The 15,409-nt window shown below is 39.3% G+C and overlaps 4 protein-coding genes across 9 annotated transcripts; 2 read left to right on the top strand and 2 right to left on the bottom strand.

Annotated features, from left to right (window-relative positions):
• Positions 1–926: 926 nt before the first annotated feature.
• Positions 927–3,417, top strand: LOC111461225 (RNA-binding protein 24). 2 transcript variants are annotated; one of them, XM_023104741.1, is made up of 6 exons: positions 927–1,592; positions 1,670–1,787; positions 2,010–2,130; positions 2,237–2,273; positions 2,356–2,593; positions 2,675–3,417. In XM_023104741.1, exons 1-6 carry the CDS (start codon positions 1,389–1,391, stop codon positions 2,785–2,787), a joined length of 831 nt encoding a protein of 276 aa, XP_022960509.1. In that variant the 5' UTR covers positions 927–1,388; the 3' UTR covers positions 2,788–3,417. The 2 variants fall into 2 exon arrangements, with proteins under 2 accessions (XP_022960509.1, XP_022960510.1); XM_023104742.1 differs by having other exon boundaries at positions 928–1,592; positions 2,356–2,596; positions 2,681–3,417.
• An 872-nt stretch (positions 3,418–4,289) lies between these two features.
• On the top strand, positions 4,290–6,904 carry LOC111460851 (pentatricopeptide repeat-containing protein At1g05600). Of its 4 annotated transcripts, none has more exons than XR_002713475.1 (3): positions 4,290–4,535; positions 4,634–6,558; positions 6,646–6,904. XR_002713475.1 is itself a non-coding variant. In XM_023104186.1 (3 exons), the coding sequence occupies exon 2, from the start codon at positions 4,691–4,693 to the stop codon at positions 6,203–6,205; it is 1,515 nt and encodes a 504-aa protein (XP_022959954.1). In that variant the 5' UTR covers positions 4,290–4,535; positions 4,634–4,690; the 3' UTR covers positions 6,206–6,219; positions 6,338–6,904. The 4 variants fall into 4 exon arrangements, 3 of the variants coding, with proteins under 3 accessions (XP_022959954.1, XP_022959955.1, XP_022959953.1); XM_023104186.1 differs by having other exon boundaries at positions 4,634–6,219; positions 6,338–6,904; XM_023104187.1 differs by having other exon boundaries at positions 4,634–6,219; positions 6,358–6,904.
• Positions 6,905–7,011: 107 nt separating this feature from the next.
• LOC111460850 (conserved oligomeric Golgi complex subunit 4-like) lies at positions 7,012–11,528 on the bottom strand. Its single transcript, XM_023104184.1, has 2 exons — positions 9,774–11,528; positions 7,012–7,801 (listed from the first exon to the last, which is right to left on the bottom strand). Exons 1-2 carry the CDS (start codon positions 11,403–11,405, stop codon positions 7,172–7,174), a joined length of 2,262 nt encoding a protein of 753 aa, XP_022959952.1. The 5' UTR covers positions 11,406–11,528; the 3' UTR covers positions 7,012–7,171.
• A 671-nt stretch (positions 11,529–12,199) lies between these two features.
• LOC111460593 (28 kDa ribonucleoprotein, chloroplastic) lies at positions 12,200–15,185 on the bottom strand. Of its 2 annotated transcripts, XM_023103790.1 has the most exons (5): positions 14,664–15,185; positions 14,243–14,344; positions 13,857–14,162; positions 13,690–13,769; positions 12,200–12,304 (listed from the first exon to the last, which is right to left on the bottom strand). In XM_023103790.1, the coding sequence occupies exons 1-4, from the start codon at positions 15,111–15,113 to the stop codon at positions 13,713–13,715; spliced, it is 915 nt and encodes a 304-aa protein (XP_022959558.1). In that variant the 5' UTR covers positions 15,114–15,185; the 3' UTR covers positions 12,200–12,304; positions 13,690–13,712. The 2 variants fall into 2 exon arrangements, with proteins under 2 accessions (XP_022959558.1, XP_022959557.1); XM_023103789.1 differs by lacking the exon at positions 12,200–12,304 and having other exon boundaries at positions 13,487–13,769; positions 14,664–15,184.
• Between the last annotated feature and the right edge of the window lie 224 nt (positions 15,186–15,409).

A 15,409-nucleotide genomic window follows, 5' to 3' on the forward strand; every position in this document is an offset into this window, starting at 1 on the left:
AGTCCCAAGAAAATTCAAGACCCAACCCATATAAGTTAGCTTAGACGCCGACCAAAGCTAACCCTATTCAGCTAGGCCAACTCCAGGGAACCTAGCCAAGCCCCAGTGAGTAAAAGAACGACAAGGACAAGCCTAGTCGTCAATACTTCCTACCCGGTGTTACTATGTTATTTAAGCTCTTGTGTTGTCTTTCTCGCTATAGCTTATAACATTGCTTTCAAACATTTTTTCAAAAATCTCTCCACCCAAGAGAAGTCCCAAAAAAAATCCAAGACCCAACCCATAAAAGTTAGCCTAGACGCCGACCGAGGCTAACCCTATTCAGCTAGGCCAACCCAAGGGAACCTAGCCGAGCCCCAGTGAGTAAAAGACCGACAAGGACAAGCCTAGTCGTCAATACTTCTTACCTGGAGTTGCTATGCTATTTAAGCTCTTGTGTTGTCTTTCTCGCTTATAGCTTAGAACATTGCTTTCAAACATTTTTTCGAAAATCTCTCTACCCAAGAGAAGTCCCAAGAAAATCCAAGACCCAACTCATAAAAGTTAGCCCAGACGCCGACCAAGGCTAACCCTATTCAGCTAGGCCAACCCAAGTGAACCTAGCCGAGCCCCAGTGAGTAAAAGACCAACAAGGACAAGCCTAGACCTGAAATCTAAGGTTTTCGATCAACCCTGTAAGACGTATTCCATCTAGGTCGAGTCAAATGATTCAATTAAAAAATCCGAGCTCTAAGAATCATACCCGTAAAAAAAAAATATATATAGATAAATTCAAACCTATTAAATACAAAATTTTGAAACTGGAGACAAGCAGGAGAGAGAGATACAGCAAAGCAAAGGGTAAGCAAGACCAATGCAGCAAATATATATAATAGTAAAAGACTAAAAAAATTCCATTTTGGGTATCACCAAAATCTCTCTTGAGGCGCTGTCGTGGTGCGTGGGAACCCACTAGCAGCTTTTTTGTCTTCTCTAATTTCCCTCTCTCGCTGTTCTTCATCGATATCATATTGTCCTTAGATATATCTTATAATGTCCCTTTCATTTCAAATATAAATACACATTATTTTGCTGTTTTGCTGTTTTTAAACAAAATTTCATCCCGAAACAGTATTGATTTTCTCATTAATGGTGTCGCTGTTTGAGGAATCTGGGTAGTTGTCGCCGTTTGTGTATGTGGAGAAACGGGTAGTTTTTAGATTACCCTAAAAAAAAAAATTAAATTAAATTAAATCCTGAGAGAAAAATGGGAATCCATTGATTTGTTCTTCAAAACTTGTTCGTGTTCTTCCGGCTTCGATTCCTTCCCTGCATTTTGGGTCTCTGTTTTCTGGGAGAGAGGCAGATTTTTTGTGTTTCTTCTCTCTCCCTCTCTATATTTTGCCCTTATGTCTCAGCCGCGGCCATTTCATAGCAATTATAGCGTTGGCGGCCAATACAATGATACCACTTTCACCAAAATCTTCGTCGGAGGCTTGGCTTGGGAGACTCAGCGGCATACAATGAGAAGGTTTTTTGAGCAATTTGGTGAGATTTTGGAAGCTGTTGTTATTACTGACAAGAACACTGGCAGATCCAAGGGCTATGGATTTGTAAGTGTCCCCTTTCCCCTTCCGTTTTTTCTTTGTCGAAATGGGGATTTCATTTGGTGTTCTTCTGGGTTTTTTAGGTCACATTTAAGGATCCTGATGCTGCCATTAGAGCTTGTCAAAACCCTTCCCCTGTGATCGATGGAAGAAGGGCTAATTGCAATCTTGCTTCTCTTGGTGCTCATAAGCCTCAACATGGTTCTTGATTGTTCTTTCTTTTTGTTTTCGTCTCTTAAATGGATCATAGTTTATGCATGCAAGGTGTTTGATATTTTGCCTCTTCCAAAACCTGTGATGACTTCCTTCAATGGAGGCCTCTGAATCTGTGTTTTTTGTTGTGGAGGGATATATGAAATCTAAACAAACAAAGGAAGCCATGTTTTTCAAAGATTAACCACAAAAGATTGAACAAATTTGCAGGTGGTGGTGGAAGATTTAGAGGTCCATCTGGGATTGTGACACCTCCTGCTTATCATGTTTCTTCATCGTCTTATGTTCATCAGCCCACTACTCAATATCCATTCCCTCTTTCAGCTTATGGGTAAGGTTGCAAGAGGAATCATTAATGCATGAACAAATCCCAGTTCCAAATTTTCCTGTTTTTTTGATTCAATCTGTTCTTTTTGATTCTTTTGGCCTAATTTCAGCTATTCTGGATACTCACAAGACAGGATTTATCCAATGGTGCGAATGTTTTAATGTTGGTTTGTGTTTGTAATGTTCTTAGCATTGATTTGATCTGAGCTTGGTCGTGTTGTGTAAGCAGAACTATTATGGTGTTTATGGTGGCCAACAATTTTCTCCTTATTACTCTGCAAACGCGATTCCGGGACCAGCTGGAATGTTTCAAAATCTCTATCCGTATTACGCTCAAAGTAGCCACGGATACGAGTTCGGAGTCCAGTATCCACACCTAATGCAGTACCCGTATCTTCCTCAGCAGCACGGTTCGACCGGTATCCTATCACTGCCTGTCTCGACCGCAACAGGAACAACCAGTGCAGGTGATTCTTGTAATCTAATCCTTGTTATCTAAAGAATGTCATTCGTTTGGAGCATGTTGGTTTTGAAAGTGAATGTAACAGGTGCAGCAGCAACGACGACGACGACAATGGCAGTTGGAGGATCGGGGCCTCTACAAACTTCTTCTGCGGTAGCAACCGAACCGAATTCTTCCGAGGTAATCTCAACTGGATGACACAAATGCCTTGTTGTCACACGCTAACCACATCGACAAAGCTTGAATACTGAATAACAATGGCAAGTTTTTAAGTCGTGTGATTCGATAAGAAGGATGAGGAAAAGGAAAAGGGAAAGGAAAAGGAAATTCACGTTCCAGCATCGTCAAGTCGTTCATGAAAACGTCGGTAACAAGCATATCCCATCTCTATCAAGTATCAACATTATTTACGTTTGGTCATCTGCCATTAGTTTGTTAGAACAATTAGCTTAAGAATTTTATTCATTCATGTATTATGCGAAAAGACGGGGAACCAAATGAAGGGTTTGGATTCTTCCCGTGTTTCATTCTGACTGCAACAAGACGATCGTGTCGGGGAAGCACGTAGCCTCCTACGACACTGTCTTGTTTCGATATGATTAACCGTGAACGGTTCAAAAGATTGATTTTATATCTTTTGAGCTTCACAATTTGTGGTTGGTGAAGAAGGGAGTGGGATTAGTTAGAAAAAGATATCTGTGTAATATGTTTGAGCAAAATTATTGGGTGTTCTTCTGCTGTTCTTTCACATATCATTATCAGTTGGGGTTCTTTTTGGTTATTAGGATTCTCTGGCTTACCATAATATCACCTCTTTTCCTCTTTCCAGTCTGTGTATGGAATCCAAAGCCTCCTAATAATTTCATGTCTTTCTTACCTTTTGAATTTTCTTCTTCCTTTTCTGTGGGTTTCTGTCATAAAGTTGCTCATGGCTGGCGGTAGGGAATCTGTGTGCTACTATAACTAGCGGGACAACGATTGTGCGACGTTTGTTCTAACTCGGTAAAGAAACTCAACCGTGAGAAATTCTGTAACGACCTAACCCATTAGACTTTTCCTTTTGGGTTTCCCCTTAAGATTGTAGGGAGAGTTTTCATACTCTTATAAAAAATGCTTGTTCGTTTCCCTCTCCAAATTTGAATGTTTTCTAAAACATTTCTTGCGAATGTGACTTGAAGCTCAAATAGACGTCGACGTTGTCGGCGTGAGTGAGGAAATACATTTGAAAACGATTTGAAAGAATTGAAGACAACTCTAAACAAATAAAGGAACACTGCAACTTAAATCAGGGTAAGAAGAAGTGTCAATTAGTCAAATCTCTTATGGTATATTTTGGACCATTTTAGCCCTAGCGGGTGAACGATCAGCATGTAAGAGGGGTTTGGAACGGGTATGCGCAGATGCAATACGTCCTAGACAAGCATGACCAGGACTTGTCTAGGACATCCGGCCATAGCCTTAGGACAATCTGACACTTGGGATCCTTGGATCTCTACAGACAAAGGTTTTGCCAGTTTGAACTTTAAAAAAAAAAAAAAAAAAAAAAAAAAAAAAAATATATATATATATATATATATATATATATTAATAAAACTTTTTGAAATTTAAGGGTTTATTATTTTAGCTCATTTTTTTAAGTTTTTTTTTTAAAATTATTATTACTTGAAACAAAAACCATTTACCAAAAAATAGAAAATAAAAAATAAAAAAGGTAAACCCTACACTGCAATCCACACGTCAACCCATCTTTCTTCGTTCTTTATTTCTCTTTTCCTCTCTTGTATTCTTCTCTGTGTTGCCGTCGCCGACCACCGGCACGCCCCCGCCACCACTCTTTCTTTTCCGTCTCAGGAGGCTATGTTCGTAGCCAAGTTCGATCGAATAACATTTTTTTTTCAGGCGCAAGAGTTGATTTTGAGGTGAAGACAGAAAATCCCACTAAACTGGTAATTTCCGGAGCTCTGAACTTTCCTTCTGCACATAACATGTTTGTCAAAATGCCATGTCTAAAATTTGTCAAATTTCTCTTGAATTTTCGCTGCAGTTCGGTAAGATTTTGGGCACTTGGTTCAAACTTTAGCATGTTCTTGATTAAGTAGCTATGACTGTTAGGTGGCCAAGGCTTTTAACGCCCACACACCTGTCTCAGATTATTAGGAAGCAGAACAATCCTTTCACAGCTTACCAACTGTTCAATGAAGCCAAATGTAGGTATCCAAATTATCAGCACAATGGTCCGGTGTACGCCGCAATGATCAATATACTTGGAAACTCGGGTAGAATTTCCGAGATGAGGGAAGTGATAGATCAGATGAAAGTTGACTCTTGTCAGTGCAAGGATTCTATATTTTCATTTGCAATTAAAACGTATGCTAGTCATGGATTATTGGAAGAAGGTATATCTCTGTTTAAAAGCCTTGGGGGATTTAACTGTACCGATAGAACACAAACTTTCAATACCCTTTTGGAAATACTCTTGAATGAATCTCAGCTCGATGCTGCTTGTCAGCTTTTTCAGCAGAGTTCATTTGGTTGGGAAGTGAAATCCAGGACTCAGTCATTGAATTTGCTAATGCAATCTCTTTGTCAAAGAGGCCAATCTGAACTTGCTTTACATGTCTTTAAAGAAATGGATTACCAAAGTTGCTATCCTAATAGGCTGAGTTATTTGATTCTAATGAAAGGACTGTGTCAAGATGGTAAGCTTCATGAGGCCATCCATTTATTGTATTCCATGTTCTGGAGGATTTCTCGAAGGGGTAGCGGAGGGGACATAGTAATTTACAGAACCCTTCTGTTTGCTTTGTGTGATAATGGAGAGATTGAGCAAGCTGTGGAAATACTAGGCAAGATCTTGAAGAAAGGACTGAAAGCCCCTAAGCGAGCTCATTACTTGATTGACCTCAACTACTGCAGGATTAGCAAGCTCACCGTCACGGAAATCAAGTGTTTAATCAATGAAGCTTTAATCAAAGGTGGAATTCCCAGTTCAGATAGTTATTGTGCCATGGCTATCGATCTATATAACGAAAACGAGACTGATCAGGGAGATAAAGTTGTTAGCCACATGCTAGCTAAAGGCTTTTGGCCACCATCCTCAGTCTATGAGGCGAAAGCAGCTGCATTATGCAAAGAAGGGAAAGTTGATGATGCAGTGAAAGTAATTGAAGAGGAAACGGTGAAGGGAAGTTGCGTTCCAACCGTTGCGTTGTATAACATCGTTCTGAATGGTCTTTGTAGGGTGGGCAAGTCAACAGTGGCTATGGAGTTCTTGAAGAAAATGGTAAAGCAGGTTGGTCTTGTTGCAGACAAGGAGACTTATAGCACTTTAGTACATGGTCTTTGTCGTGAGAATAGATACACTGAAGCATGTAAGTTGTTGGAGGAGATGGTTATCAAATCACATTGGCCTTGTTCTAACACATTCAATACACTTACCAGAGGTCTTTGCTCGGTGGGAAAACCATATAAAGCAGTGATGTGCTTGGAAGAAATGATTAGCCAAGGCCAATTGCCGGAACTTTCTGTTTGGAATGCTTTGGTTTCATCTTTGTGTTTCAATGTGGCTGACACTGATATGTGGTCTAAGGTCTTACGACAGATACGAAGTTGTTGATGTTCTGTGCCAGAGTATGTACAGTAAGATATAAATCTCATTTTGGTACCAGATTTTTACATTGATTCAATACTTTCAAGTATTCCTAAACTTTAAAAATAATCATTTCGATCTGGATGGTTAATAATTTAGGTCTGCGGTGTTTTCGCTAGACGGTCTTTGTTAGTAGTGTCATCCTCCCCATTGGCTATATGGGTAGGTTGCCCCTGTTTCACTGTACCGAGATGTGAGGTGCAGGTGGTGATGATCATCCTGGGGGTATGCGGGGTATGCGCAGGAGCCCTTGATAGGCACTCTAGGACCTGTCAATGCTCATGAAAGTCCAAGTCAATCATCCATTCATTCAACCAAAGGTGTGGATAACGAGGCCACCTTTACAGGTATGCGCAGGAGCCCTTGATAGGTACTTTAAGACCTACCAACGCTCATGAAAACCCGAGTCAGTCCTCCATTCATTCGACCAGAGGTGTAGATAACAAGACCACCTTTACAACCTTCCCCCTCATGTCCCTATGTTGTAAGGTAGGGCGGTTTGCCTGGGTAGCTCAACTACCCCTTAGCTCGGTGCTCATGACGTGATCGTTAACAATTTAGTAGAGTGATGGCTTTGAAAATAGGTAGATTCATCAGTTGATGTGAGCATGTATTGAAGCTATACTTTTAAAATTTGTAGCTAGAGCTTGAAGTGCATTATTTGAAGTTTTAAAGTTTCTTATTTGTAGCATAACGGTAAGTTGAACGTATCGAGGGACGAAAAAATACAAAAGTATGTATCATATGGTATAGATATATAGAATTGAGGTCTGTTGACACTTGGTAATCCACATAAAATAGAATAATCAAACCATTTTACAATGCATGTTTTCTAATTGTTGCATCATAGCAGCCAAGATGAAGCCAAGAGAGGAATTTCTTAACAGAAAATAACCAAAGAATATCAGGCAATATTGTGAGTATACTAAAGGTTTATAGTTTAAGAGCAGCAATAGCTTCAGGTTTAAAGTCAACTCTAAGACCCAACACACGCCTAACCTCTGCAGGGGTAAGTCTCCAAGTCATAGGTCCTGAGTTCTCACCCCAGAAGTCTAGAATCTCTGAAACCTTCTCCAAGTTGAGAATTGTGGCCATTTGAGTGAGACGAGCGAACTTATCTCTGACAGTTCTCTGAGTCATGCTGGAAAAGTGGCTTACCAACGCCCTTGCATCTCTGTCAAGTTGAAGCCCTCCAAGCTGACTGAATCTCTTCTGCACCATAATCACTTCGAGTCTCTTAACGATGAAATCGATCACCAAATGCACAAACGAGTCGTAGTTATTGGCAGTCATTAGAGGCTGAAGCCATGCCACATTTATCTCCACACCATGGAGAAGTCTTTGGACCCATGGGTCATTCACCTCGTTATCAGCATACTCAGCTTCCGATAGTTCGTAGCTAATTGTTGCAACAGTATCCAAAACAGGACGAATCCGAGGTGTTATGGTCCCGACCAATTGTTCCAGGCCAGCATTCAAAGCTTGCTTGAAAGTGTTGCTCATGTCGCCTAATTCAGACAAGCATGATTTCACTTTTTCTCTGTCCGCAGGTGCGGGAAATACCTGGGAAAAACGGTTCCACTCCACTTGTGTTACATATGTTGGAAATAAAGCTACAAAATAACCAGTACAAATCTAGGCACTGGGAGAACTCATATGAAACAAAAGAACAGTAGCGAAGTTATTCAACTGATGTAATCAATTACAGCGATGGACCAGATATGAGAGAGTAGAAAACAGTTAAGATGTCAACTCACAACTGTCATTGCTTCGTTGCCAAATTATTCAATCCAGACATAGAAAATACACAATCAACTTTGGAAGAGGAAATACACAGTCAGCATAAAGTAAAACAAGCTTAATTTCCAGATCAATTTGATTCTGAAATACTACATGATAAGATACATTCTAAAGATAGAATGCAGCAGAAAGAAGATGCAAAAAATAGGTTACTTGCTCTCAAAGATCAGATTGAACTTCTAAACACTGAATTCTACACTAGATAAGGCTGAGACCGAGCAATAATTGTCAATCTTTTCCGGTTAAGCCTGCTTATCATGCAGCAGAAGGATTTTTTTTATTTTTTTATTTTTTATACGGCCATTTGGAGTGAAATTGTTCTTATAAGGGATCAGTAGCCCTGGATGGCATCAATACTTTTGACAAGTTGCAAAGGAGATTTCCTCGCCTTCAGATCTCCCCAAACATGTGTTTTATGCAAAGAGTGAAGAGATTTATCTCATCTCTTTCCACACAGTAACTTCTGCTGCAAAGTTTCAGATTCTTTGGGAATCCGCTGGCTTAAGGTACATTGAAGACTGGATGTTGTAATTACTAACTGGTTGGAGTCGGAAAGGAAAGGTGAAGGTGTTGTGGTCCAAGGTCGTTAAGGCTATTATGTGGTTGATTTCGAAAGAAAGAAATGCTAATATTTTTAAAGATGTGTACAATTCTTTTGCTTACTTTTGTGATCTTGTACAGCTCATGGCCTCTAATTAAAGTAGCCAACACAAATCTTTTGGTAACTACACTACTTCGCTCATCAACTTAGATTAGAAGGTGCTTCTGTAAGCTCTAGCCTTTGGGAAACGGACTTCTTGGCCCTTGGCCAGTTAGGTGTTTCTCTTTTGTTCTTTCTTCTTGAATGAAACACTCATCTCTCATCAACAAACAAAATAAATAAAGGTTTTTCTAGTGCACCGTTGATTCCTTTCAACCCCGAAACAGATTGTAGAATTTCTTAGATAGAAACTAGTCAAAGAGTTTTGACAGTCTTGGCATTCAGAAGTTCTATTACAAATTTTTTGATGAGATCTCCATCCCACAGTTCCAGAATCATATGTCTATCAGTTCAATTTCATGTTCACTAAATTCATGCTTTGAACGTTTTCCAAATGTGAAACATGTGATGAGAGTACCAAAAGTATAGAGTTGGGGGATTGAGTCTGGTTTGTGACTATTTTCCAGGCATTTGTACATAAAGATTCTTTTAATTGCCCTTTAGACCTTATTATTTTTTATTTGAGCCTCTTTTGTATATTTAGTTCAAGTTGTGGTTTGGCTCCTATTATTGGACCGCAGTTCGTAGGCGCTTTAGTATTCTTTTCCAAGCTACCAATTTCAAGGTCACACATAATTTTAGGCTTAGGGACAATAACCAGATTAAGAATGTTGCACACCTGATAACTGAACTACATTTAAACAGAACTAAGGGATATATTCGATTCGAATAGTGAAACTAAAATTGAACATCAGATGGGGAAAATGCAGCTTAAAAAACCGTTCTAGTTATATGGTATTGCTATCAGATGTATGTCAATGAACTATGCAATTTCAAAAGCAATACTCATTTGCCAAGGGTATAAGTTCACACAACAGATTACAAAGTTAACAAACTGGGTTTGCAATCCTAACCAGCCTTTTAAACAATAAACAATGAAAACTACAAGTGTAAAAAAAACAAAAATAAGTTGTGTAATATAGAACAATAATAGTAATTATCTTTGAAGCAAATGGTAAAGGTGAAGTATAATACCTCCGCACACTGCTCCTCGATCTCATGTTTGAGTTTCAAAACGTATTCACTACTCACGTCCATGTTATTCAAAGCTGTTGCGATCTCCGTCCCCGTCTTCTGTACGCCAACACCACCTAAGAATAGTTTCGCACCTAAATTTGGTTCTCGCATTTTCTGCTGCAATGCCTCTTGGTATTCATTGCTCAATAGACTACTAGCACCACTCAGAACTGCAATCAATGAACTGATATTCGAAGTAGATATTGCACGTCTTAAGCAACTCTGAAGAACATAGAACACATCGTCCACCATAGAAGTTGTAAGACTATCAGGCACCTGCTCGTCGATCTTGATAGCTTTCCTCACATTTTCTACCATGAAAAATCCCTCTAGAATCACGTAAGATCCCGTGATATCTTGAACCGCTTTGCTAAAACTTCCACTTCTGAAAGCCTTTGTAGCTCGGGGAACCAACTCGGGATCTATAGAACTCAATCCCTTAATTTTGGAGACCATGAATTCAGTGTAATCCTCACCTAACTGCATCAATGTCAACAATTCTTCCAAGTATAACTCGATTTCCCTTGGATCAGGTCCTTCTGGTCCTCCACCAACAGCTAACAAATTCTTGCTTTGAGCATTGATTTCAGACGACAACTGAGCTAGTTTCCTATATTCCACATACTTCTTCAATATTAAAGATCCACGTGAATCACACTCCTCCTGAAGTTCACAGATCGCATATACAATCCCATCCTCACCACAGAGACTCCTTAAGATCTCATCGTTTTCTTCTACAGCCAAAACAATATCCTTGAACAAATTTGTCAAGCCTCCAACAAAATTAACTTGGTTTTGGTTACTACCTACATTATGAGTTTGGTATTGCTGCTCCATCATCTCCACCAAATTCTCAAATTCAAGCCTAGACCTCATTCCAATCACCTTCTTCAAGTACCCCACATAAACCTGCAACCCTTCCTCCTCCAAACCTAACGGAGAGTAAAGCCGTATGAATCGCAAGATCGTGGGATGATCCCGCTGATCTACAGCCGCCGAGAGCCTCTTCCTGACAATTCCTTCCAACTGTTTCTTCGATTCCAGCAACTGTTCCCTCTGATCCGACCCGGAATCCTTGTACTTATCATCAATTTGCAGAAACGTCTGCACATACTTGGCCGCAGATTCGTAATCCTCAGAATCGAGAGCTTTCTTAACGCCTTCAATACAATTGCCTCTCTCGACAATGGCGTCGATGCGAAGTAAGGTGGAATTGACCCGCGACTGAGCCAGATCAAGATCGCGAACCTTGGCGCTAACCTGGTCGGCGAGGTCGCAGGTGGATGTGACATTAGAGAGCATGTAGTCGGCATCTACTTCGACAATGCCGATGACTTCAGCGGAGCGCTGAAGCTGGACGAGCTGTTTGTCGAGGTCGGAGCGTTGAGAGAGAAGATTGTCGAGATTGAGGTCTAGGGCTCGCTGGTACGCAATACACTCGTGAAGGAGACGGGTCATGGCTCCGACGTCGGTGAGGGTTCGAATGTGCTCCAGTGCCTCGCTTGAGCCGAATTTTATGGAGTCTTGGTGGTCAAGGTGACGGTCATCTTCGACGGCGCCGGTGATGGACCCGGTGGGAGTGGAAGCCATATCCTGGAGAACCGAATTGCAGGCGGAAAGCTTCTTGTCCGGAGGAGTGAAGCTTCCGTATCTATTTTTCTTCCGTCCGCATATAACCCAGAAATATTATTTATTTATTTATTTATATATTTACTAAAAAGCATTTGAAATGTAACCTTAATTATTTTTAGAATATTACCATTGAAATAATATTGTAAAGAAATCAGTAGTTCTTAAATTTATTTTATTAAACTTCGAAATTTGTTCTAAAAATAACAAAATTTTTCATTATGTCTTTTTGAAGACATCGAAAATGAAGATCTTCAATGTTTCATTTGAACTTACCAACGACTGTTATCTCTGTTGGATGATGAAAGTTCCACGTCCCCTAATTTAGAGAATGATCATGAGTTTAAATCAAAGAATACTCTCTCCAGTCAGATGAGGCCTTTCGGGAGAGCCCAAAGCAAAACCATGAGAGCTTATACTCAAAGTGGATAATATCATACCATTGTGGAGAGTCGTGTTCGTCTAACATGGTATCATAGTCATGCCCTAAACTTAATCGTATCAATAGATTGGTAAATCCTCAAATGTCGAACAAAGGACTCCAAAAGAAAAAGGAGTCGAGCCTCGATCGATTAAGGTGAGGCGTACTTTGTTCGATGGGAGGTGTTGGATGATGAAAGTCCCACATCGGCTAATTTAGAGAATGATTATGGGTTTATAATCAAAGAATACTCAACAAAGCCATGAGAGCTTATGCTCAAAGTGGACAATATCATACCATTGTGGAGAGTCGTGATTCCTAGCAAAGCATATCATACCATTGTGGAGAGTCATGATTTTTAACAATCTCATTGTAGATATAGATAAAGACAGTGCGGTGCGAGCTTCAATCCAATTTTGGAGTTGTATCTATAAAAACTCTAAAATAATAATAATATCAGTTCCAAAACATTAGTTCATTCATGTGAAAACATTAACTTATATCAATAAAATTTCTAAACTTACATAAATGAATCACACATTGTCATGGTAAATCTTGATCATCTGCCTAAGGAAACCTTTGTTTTCGATCTATTTGAGCTCTCTAGTTGGACAGGTGAAAACATTAACTTATATCAATAAAATTTCTAAACTTACATAAATGAATCACACATTGTCATTGTAAATCTTGATCACCTGCCTAAGGAAACCTTTGTTTTCGATCTATTTGAGCTCTCTAGTTGGACAGGTGAAAACATTAACTTATATCAATAAAATTTCTAAACTTACATAAATGAATCACACATTGTCATTGTAAATCTTGATCATCTGCCTAAGGAAACCTTTGTTTTCGATCTATTTGAGCTCTCTAGTTGGACAATCTAATACATCTACTGCTCATACGAACATGATGGTAAAGGAAAAGGAGGTTCGAGATCAGAACTTTGCTTAATCTCATAGGTCAACTACCGAGTCTCAGGAAGAGTTTGCGTGTGAACAGGATTCGTTCCCAAACCCGCTTGCCTACCGACCTTAACTTCGCTTTCTAGCCCTTCTACGCTTACCAGCGCCTGCATTCCTTTTCTTGCTTGTTATACTCCTTATACCCACCACATTCCTTTGTCTTTGCACCTCAGTCACGGATCGACTAGTTGTCTTGTTTGCTATACCTTGAATCCGTGATCGACCTATATACCAAAGTTGTAAAATGCTACTGGACTCTAGAACTAGTAGAGGAAGGAAGTGATGATAGGTCGAGAGCATTAAGCGTAATCCCGTTAGCTAATGACAGTCACCGATACAACATTCTTCCAATCAGGTGTTTTAAGTTCCTATAACCTTGAAAACCTTAGTAGTGCTGTGTCAAAGCAAACCCTTAGATATGTGCTTCCCAGTTTGCTATACCTTGAATCCGTGATCGACCTATATATCAAAGTTGTAAAATGCTACTGGACTCTAGAACTAGTAGAGGAAGGAAGCGATGATAGGTCGAGAGCATCAAGCGTAATCCCATTAGCTAATGACAGTTACTGATACAACATTCTTCCAATCAGGTGTTCTAAGTTCCTATAACCTTGAAAACCTTAGTAGTGCTGTGTCAAAGCAAACCCTTAGATATGTGCTTCCCAGTAGAAAGGCTAAGTAAATCAAGATCAGTTTAGAGTATTCCTTATCAAAGATTCTAATACCCTCAAAGCAAAACTTTGTAAGATTCTCAATGCAGATCTCACAAGGATAGGTAACTTGATCCTTCTAATAATTTAGCTAAAAATCAAACTTGTAACTGATTAAGAACATTTAAACAAGATGAGATTTCTTCTTTTACTTGTTCAAGAAGAAGGGCTGCAGTCAAGACTCGTTCCTTTCCAAACCCTCTTTAACAATGAGTTTCCTGTTCTTGAACTCCTACATGAAAGAATGAAAAAGGGTCAAAGATAAACAAAAATGGAATGCAAAATTCAAATTCCAAGAGATTCAGATATAGAATTTTACTGTTCCATTCAAAGAAATTGCTGCATCACGCTCTGCAGCTGAAGAGAAAGAAAGAAAACCGTAAAGACGACTCTTCCCAGCTCTACGATCATTCAAAATTTTTGCACTGACTACAGTTCCAAATTGGCTAAAAAGGTTCCTCAGATCTTCAGGTTTGACATCCCAAGCAAGATTCCCAATATAGATTTTGTAAGGACTTTCATAAATTATGTTCTTCCTGGGTGATGAATGCAGGTTATTGCGATTTCTCATTTTGGGATTCATATCAACAGCAAATCTAACGCGCATTTCTCGTCCACCAACATCCTTCAAGACAATAAAATTCATCATTCAATCATACTGAACGGGCTAACATTAAGACAACTTATAATTGATTTGACACTAACAGAACAATCTAATGCCGTAATTGAAACTTTAGCGGAGTTTATTGAACCCATTGTGACATAGCCACATCCCTTGCTTATGCCTGTCTCTGGATTCCGAGAGACCTGGTCCAAAATACAGAGAGATCAATAAAAAATGGCATTCAAAACATGAAAAGAAACATAATCACTGCTTGAACTCATTCAATGTTACTCCAGACAGATAAGAGAATTAAGGCCTGCCTTTAAAGAATCATGATTACCTTCGGGTACATTGAATTTGTTAAGCATCAAAATTCAAAAAAAATGCTTTCCGGATTCCAATTAGCATGATCTTAAACTAATTGTTTACGGAAGTTCCAAAGAGAAATAGAAGCAAATAGAGCATTCTGGAAATCTAAAACGAAAGAACAGACGATGAAGCATTACTTGGAAATAAAACTACCTCAGCAGCCAAGACTGTACCAAACGGTTTAAACATCTCAACCAACTCTGCAATGTCGCAACTCCTCGGTAAATTACACACGTAGAGCTCACAAGGCCGTGCCAGATTTTTCACTTCCTGATTCGAAACGCTGTCTTCGCTCTTAACACCGTCTTCCTCGATTACCTCTGCTGTTATCGCAGCTTCCTGATCAAGAACAGTGAAAATCACTGGAAATCTAGCCCCGTGTTTATGCCTCAAGAAACGAGGAGAGCATGAAGAAGATGAAGAAACACATGGCATGGGAGGAGCAACGAAAACCAAGCGGGAGAGTTTCCAGTGGTCAAAGTGGATGGATGAAGGCAAAGAATGCAGCTGTTTCAATGGAAAACAATTATGAAATTTCTGCCCGAGGATCCTTGAGGAAGAAGACAACGACGAGGAGGATAAGCAGCTAGCGGCGTTCGCCATGGCGGAGATGAAGAAGCTCAAACCCCTCTGTCACAGTCTCAGTTTTGGGCGGATGGATTAGATATGGATAGCGCCATTAACAAATAAGTCGGGTCGGGCAAATATTCTGTTTCTAGAAATTTAAAATCTTTCTAAAATTTTAAATAATATATTTTAATATTTAACTTATTATATTTTTTATTTATTTAAATCATATTGAAACATTATAATATATTTAATAAATTTGAATCTCAATTTAAATTTTAAATATATATATATATATATATATATATATTTTTTTTTTTTTTTTTTTTTTT

Source organism: Cucurbita moschata, unplaced genomic scaffold, assembly GCF_002738365.1.
Source record: "Cucurbita moschata cultivar Rifu unplaced genomic scaffold, Cmos_1.0 Cmo_Scf00024, whole genome shotgun sequence".
Lineage (NCBI taxonomy): Eukaryota > Viridiplantae > Streptophyta > Magnoliopsida > Cucurbitales > Cucurbitaceae > Cucurbita > Cucurbita moschata.

Coding starts and splice junctions, on each gene's coding strand:
- LOC111461225 (XM_023104741.1), top strand. CDS start 1,389: ATGTCTCAGCCGCGGCCATTTCATAGCAATTATAGCGTTGGCGGCCAA. Junction 1,788..2,009: donor TGCTCATAAGCCTCAACATG/GTTCTTGATTGT, acceptor ACAAATTTGCAG/GTGGTGGTGGAAGATTTAGA. Junction 2,131..2,236: donor TTCCCTCTTTCAGCTTATGG/GTAAGGTTGCAA, acceptor GCCTAATTTCAG/CTATTCTGGATACTCACAAG.
- LOC111460851 (XM_023104185.1), top strand. CDS start 4,691: ATGACTGTTAGGTGGCCAAGGCTTTTAACGCCCACACACCTGTCTCAG.
- LOC111460850 (XM_023104184.1), bottom strand. CDS start 11,405: ATGGCTTCCACTCCCACCGGGTCCATCACCGGCGCCGTCGAAGATGAC. Junction 7,802..9,773: donor TCGAGGAGCAGTGTGCGGAG/GTATTATACTTC, acceptor CGTTTTTCCCAG/GTATTTCCCGCACCTGCGGA.
- LOC111460593 (XM_023103790.1), bottom strand. CDS start 15,113: ATGGCGAACGCCGCTAGCTGCTTATCCTCCTCGTCGTTGTCTTCTTCC. Junction 14,345..14,663: donor GTACAGTCTTGGCTGCTGAG/GTAGTTTTATTT, acceptor ATTTTGGACCAG/GTCTCTCGGAATCCAGAGAC. Junction 14,163..14,242: donor TTACGGCATTAGATTGTTCT/GTTAGTGTCAAA, acceptor ATTGTCTTGAAG/GATGTTGGTGGACGAGAAAT.